This window comes from Cebus imitator, unplaced genomic scaffold, assembly GCF_001604975.1.
Source record: "Cebus imitator isolate Cc_AM_T3 unplaced genomic scaffold, Cebus_imitator-1.0 Scaffold72, whole genome shotgun sequence".
NCBI lineage: Eukaryota > Metazoa > Chordata > Mammalia > Primates > Cebidae > Cebus > Cebus imitator.
Genome location: NW_016107387.1, coordinates 4,601,739 through 4,608,085, shown reverse-complemented (window position 1 = coordinate 4,608,085; position 6,347 = coordinate 4,601,739). Strand labels below are relative to the sequence as shown.

The 6,347-nt window shown below is 41.7% G+C and overlaps 1 protein-coding gene across 2 annotated transcripts in view; it reads left to right on the top strand.

Annotated features, from left to right (window-relative positions):
- USP43 (ubiquitin specific peptidase 43) overlaps window positions 1–6,347 on the top strand; it is an 84,138-nt gene that overhangs the window by 10,319 nt on the left and 67,472 nt on the right. For both annotated transcript variants that reach the window (XM_017531442.2, XM_017531441.2), the window contains exon 2: window positions 2,614–2,745. In XM_017531442.2, the coding sequence (XP_017386931.1) occupies window positions 2,614–2,745 (132 nt within the window). The remainder of the gene's footprint in view (window positions 1–2,613; window positions 2,746–6,347) is intronic.

Genomic DNA, 6,347 nt, shown 5'->3' with positions numbered 1-6,347 from the left:
TAGAGACGGGGTTTCACCATGTTGACCAGGATGGTCTCGATCTCTTGACCTCGTGATCCACCTGCCTCGGCCTCCCAAAGTGCTGGGATTACAGGCTTGAGCCACCGCACCCGGCCCCAGCTGACTTTTAATTGCAGATAAAAAATGAATAACTTTTTAGTGTAAATACATCCCAAATATTGCATGGAACAGGTGTATTTCTACTAAAAATATGTTCATTGTTTATGTGAAATTCAAATCTAACTGGGCATCTTGTATTTTTATTTGCTAAATCTGGTAGCCCTACTTGGGAATCAACGTGCAGAGAAGCCTGGGGGGAGAATCCAAACTAATGTGATTGGCATAAAGACTCAGAGCCATACTTTAGGAGGCCAAGGTGGGTGGATCCCCTGAGGTCAGGAGTTCAAGACCAGCCTGGCCAACATGGTGAAAGCCCATCTCTATTAAAAATAAAAAAAATTAGCTGGGTGTGGTGGTGGGTGCCTGTAATCCCAGCTACTTGGGAGGCTGAGGCAGGAGAGTCACTTGAACCCGGGTGGAGGAAGTTGCAGTGTGCTGAGATTGCACCATTGTACTCCAGCCTGGGCAACAAGAGTGAAACTCCGTCTTGAAAAAAAAAAAAAGTCAGAACCAGCATTTCAATTAATTAAATCTTGCATTTTTGCTTTGTCTCATCCTAAAGACTCCTTTATTTTTATTTTTTTTGAGACAGTGTCTCACTATGTCACCCAGGCTGGAATACAGTGGTGCGATTTCTGCTCACTGCAACCTCTACCTCCTGGGTTCAAGTGATTCTCTTGCCTCAGTCTCCCAAGTAGCTGGGATTTCATTCATGTACCACCATGCATAGCTAATTTTTGTATTTATTTTATTTTATTTTTTAGAGATGGTTGCCCAGACTGGAGTGCAGTGGCTATTCAAAGGTGTGGTCCCACCACTGATCAGCACAGGAGTTTTGACCTGCTCCATTTCCAACCTGGGCCGGTTCACCCCTCCTTTGGCAACTTGGTGGTCCGCTGCTCCTGGGAGGTCACCGTATTGATGCTGAGCTTAGTGTGGACACCCGATTGGCATAGCACACTACAGCCTAGAACTCCTGGGCTCAAGGGATCCTCCCACCTCAGCATCCCAAATAGCTGGGACTACAGGCACTTGCCACCATGCCCGACTAATTTTTGTATTTTTAGTATAGATGGGGTTTCACCATATTGGCCAGGCAGGTCTTGAACTCCTGACCTCAAGTGATCCACCCGCCTCGGCCTCTCAAAGTATTGGGATTACAGGCATGAGCCACTGTGCCTGGCCTTTAAAAGTCTCTTTTAAATCTCAAGGGAAAATTAAAAGAAAGAATGAAAGGGGGAAAAAAAAAAAAACCCAGACCATTTGATTTAAATGACAGTGGTAAGGATTGTCCTGGTCCTCAACCTTGCTAAGACCAGTCCCTTTGGCAGACGTGAACAGAGAACACAGTTGCGTGGGATGAGGCTGGAGGCTTGGCTCTGCAGTCTAAGAGTGGGGCCCACAGCCATAATGTGCTGTGTGCATATGCATGTGTGCACACACAGACAAGTGATTTGCTTCCACCCAGATGCCCGTATGCTTACACATGTATAACAAAATTCCCTGGAAAGATGTTTAAGGAACTGGTAAAAGTGACTGCCCCCTGAGAAGGGGTACTGTGGAATGGAGGCCAGGTAGAAAGAAGACTTTATTATCATCCTTTTTTATTGAATTATTGTTTTTTAGGATGTGCATATATTACTCTTTGAAATAAACTTTTAAAAAGCTGGAATGGGCATGTATGCAGAAAATGACAAAATTGCTACACAGTTTAACAGAAGGACAGTGCAAGGGGTACCAGGAATGGAAACACCACGAGGGCAGTGAGACTTTATCTGTTTTGTTCACTGTTGTATTCCCAGTCCCTAGAATAGTGCCTGGCGTGTGGTTGGCACTCAATACATACTTGTCAAAGGAGTGAAGGGCTGGCTCAACCATCTGATGATCTAACCCACAGAAACAAGTTTGTATCCTTAAATTTCATACATATTAGAAAGAGGCAGCAGAGGAGCTACATACATGGTATTTAAGGAAATCAACTTCACTGCAAATGTGGATATTCTGAAAGAAGAAAGAGTGGAAGCTATCAGAATGAGTAAAATCAGTGAGGGAGAGAAAGTCGGGAGAGAAGCCTGTTCATCACATAGGTGAACAGAGACAGACAGAGTGAGAATACACCAGTGGGGGCAAGACTAGTGGAGCATTGGATTGCAGCAGTCACAGGAAGAAAGCTTCAGTGGGTCAGATGGTCAACAGTATCAAAATATTCAACAGAGACAACCCTGTGGGTTTTCAAAGGATAGGACATACATCAGCAGTCCTCTGGAAAGAAAACTTCTTCCCCCATATACAGAGACCCTCATACTGTTTGGGGACATTGCCCCAGAAGGGTGGACTTTGGCAAGAAAGAACATTTCTATCCTGGCTGTTTGCATGCTGTCATCCCAGGTCAGGGATGAATAATGACCACTTGGTAGACCTGGTGCTCACATAGTCTTCATTTGGTTGTATAAGGGGCCAAATTCACCTCTGAATTTCCTTTTTTCCTTTCAGAATGCAGTTTCCAAGTATGGCTCTCAGTTCCAAGGCAATTCCCAGCACGACGCTCTGGAATTCCTGCTCTGGTTGCTGGATCGTGTACATGAGGACCTGGAGGGTTCATCCCGAGGGTCGGTGTCTGAGAAGGTTGGTCACTCTCAAAACAACACAATGGACTGGATTTTCTTCTTTTCTTTTAAATGTCGACTCAACTCCTCAAAACTGAATTTTGCAATTGAGATTCTTAGATTCCTATATATTCTGGCTACTATATGCACAGTCTGTTCCCTGCTCCCTTCTCTTAACTATGTTGTTTCAGACAAGGCGTTTCCTCCCATTCTATTATTTCTCATTCTCTTTGTTCCAGTGATATGAATGAATAGAGGTTCATTTTGGCTCAAAATATGAAAAGTCTTTTCTTTGGTCTGTATTCCATACATTAATGTGGCCATCCAAGGCCATGAGTACCATTCCTTATTTGCAGACAGTGCCATTTGAACTCTACCATTGCTTTCTCAGGTCTGTATTCTACAGAGCACCAACCGTTAACTTTTTCTCTCAAGAGACAGGATGGATGATTTTTACACATGTGCATTTAGCATCCCCAGGTTTTGATGAAACCCCAGACCTTTCAGAGGAGGAAAGCACTACAATAATTTGTTAAAACACAGCTAATCAGTTATGATCTTTATGGACTTTGCTCAATGATGGCTTATGCTGTAATGCTAGTCTTTTATCTCCCACTTAAGAAAGTAAAAGCGAATGAAGTTACTATATTATGAAAGCATTCGTCTGTTCTCATGCTGCTATAAAGAAATACCTGAGGTTGGGTGTGGTGGCTCACACCTGTAATCCCAGTACTTTAGGAGATAGAGGCAGGGGGATCACTTGAGGTCAAGAGCTCAAGACCAGCCTGGTCAACATGGTGAAACCCCATCTCTACTAAAAAGACAAAAATTAGCCAGGCACGGTGGCACACTCCTGTAATCTCAGCTACTCAGGAAGCTGAGGCAGGAGAATCATTTGAATTTGGGAGGCAGAGTGAGCTGAGATCGGCCACTATACTCCAGCCTGAGTGATATAGCAAGACTCTGTCTCAAAAAAAAAAAAAAAGAAAAGAAAAAAATGAGATATACCTGAGACTGGATAATTTATAAAGAGGTTTAATTGACTCACAGTTCCACATGGATGGGGAGGCCTCAGGAAACTTACAATCATGGTGGAAGGGGAATTAAATACCTCCTTTCCAAGGTGTCAAGAAAGAGAGAGTGAAGGGGGAAAAGCCCTTATAAAACCATCAGATCTCATGAGAACTCACTCACAATCACAAGAACAGCATGGGGGAAACCCTCTCCATGATCCAATAATCTCCCATTAGGCCCTCCCTCGACATGTGTGGATTACAATTTGAGATGAGATTTGGATGGGGACACAGAGCCAAACCATATCAATGAGTGAGCAAAGTTATTTTAACAACATCTGTGAATAATCTGCTGTAATAGAGGAAAAGTTTCATGAGCTTTGATAATTCCATCTCCGTGAGTGAGCAAAGTTACTTTAACAACATCCACGAATAATCTGCTGTAATAGAAAAAAAGTTTCATGAGCTTTGATAATTAATCAATAACATAACTTTTGATGTATCACATGGCTCATCCAGATGTAGCCATGAGAACTGTTTGACCAGTTTTTTGGTTTTGTTTTAAATCTGGACACGTATTCTCATGTTTTTCATTAATCAAATAAAAAGCTCTTGGAAAGTGCTTAGATCTTTCAACCATCACCTTCCCATCCCTTCAGTATTTGCTTGGAGCCCATCATTCTAGTGTAATAAAGAATGAACAGTACAGGAAGCTTAGTCTTTTTTTCTTGCTTGTTTCCTTTATGTTTTCCAGCTGTTACCTGTCTGTTTTTCTTTCTCTTTTAAAATGTCATCTTACAACTTCAAGAAAAGGAGAACATAACCATATATGTTCCGTATATCAGAGAGGTTAGGTCACCTTCTGATATATTGTTACTTATATCACAACACAGCTAAGTAAAGGACAACACAACTAAGTAAATGACAGAGTCGGGATTCAAGCCTGCTGGTTTGAAAGCCTATTTTCTTATTTTAAAAATAATCACCCTAGTCATTCCCAAAACATACAAATGAATCAAAGCAAATAATCACCCTAGTAAAACCTGGGAGGACCACACATTCAAAGGTCATGGTAGTTTCTCTGGTTTGTGAGATTATGGGTGATTTCTTTTACTTACCATGATTTTCTGTTTATCTTATTCTGACCCTTTTAGTTCTAAGTGACAGAAATTTAACTTGGTCCTACTTAAGGAAAGGGCATTTATTGACTTTTATAACTTGCAAGTCCAAGGGTCAAACCAGCTTCAGGTAGGGCTGGATCCAGGGACTCAGACAACATCAGCAAGTCTTTGACTGTGTCTCTATCCGTTGTCTCTGGCTTCCTTTTCAGACTGGCTATGCCCAGATGGTAACAAGATGGCCTTCTGCAATGCTCACGTAGTCTTTAGAGCTTGGGATTCCAGAAAAAGCCCAGGGAAGAGTCTGATTGTCTCAGCTTGGTTCGCATGTCCATTCCTGGGCATGTGGCCAGAAGGATGGAATATTCTAATTGGGTGCAGCTGGGTTGCATGCCTGTGGGGGTGAACGTGGGCCAAGGAGAGCTTTTATAGAAATGGAACAGTTTGCTTCCCCAAAGAAAGGAATGCTGAGCAGATAAACATATGTCTACTATACTGTATATTCCTCAAGTTTATAGTGAACACATTTTGAAATCAGAAGGATATATATTTTTTAAAATATACTGTTTATTGAATGTTTGTTAGTGCCAAGCATCTAACTTGATGCTTTTATGATTTATTTCTCTACCTGACACACAGAAGACAATAAATTCTTGAAGTGATTGACTAAACTAATTATCATGCTTTACTATTATAAAGGTAACTCACGTTTTACAGTTAATGGAAATTTAGGTTAAGTTGCTCAAGGTCACTCAAATTCTAGTTGTAGAGATAGAAATAAACCTGGATTTGTCTATTCTAAAGCCAGTGTGCCGGATTCCTTTCCCTAAAGCATTCCTCATGCTTTCTCAATTTCCCATGGTGGGAGAGAGTAGACTTAGAGATAGGTGGTACCTCTTCCTGCTGGCTGCATAGGAAAAGCTTCTTAGCCTGTTTTTTTTTTTTTTTCCTTCCTCTCTTCCTGGCTATACTAGGCAGATCTTCCTCCTTGTAAGGTAGGTGGGTAGACAGACTTTCAATTTTCTTTTTCTATCTCTTGTTAGCAGGAGAAAGCATTGGGCTTAAGGGTGGAGAAGATCACAGAGAGGTTAAGTAACTTGTCCCCAGTCACACAGTTAGTAAGTGAGAGAGCTAGGACCCAAATCTAGTAAGCTCAACTCTGTAACAGGGCTCCCTAATTTCAACACTGTTGGATGTTTGTGGCTGGCTCATTCTTTTCTGAGGAGGGCTGTCCTGTTCATTGCAGCATGACTAGCACCCCCTACCTACTAGATGCCAGTCTAGTGGGCATCTAGACTAGGCATTTGACTTTTGTGATAGCCAAAAATATCTTCAATTTGAGATTGCCAAATATCCCCTGGGATGGGAATGGGAATGGTGAAAGAATCACCATCCCCCTAACCAAGTTGAAAGCCACTGCTTTAGAACCTTTGTTTCTTCTTTTCTTTTCTTTCTTTTTCTTTTCTTTCTTTTTTTTTTTTTTTTTTTTT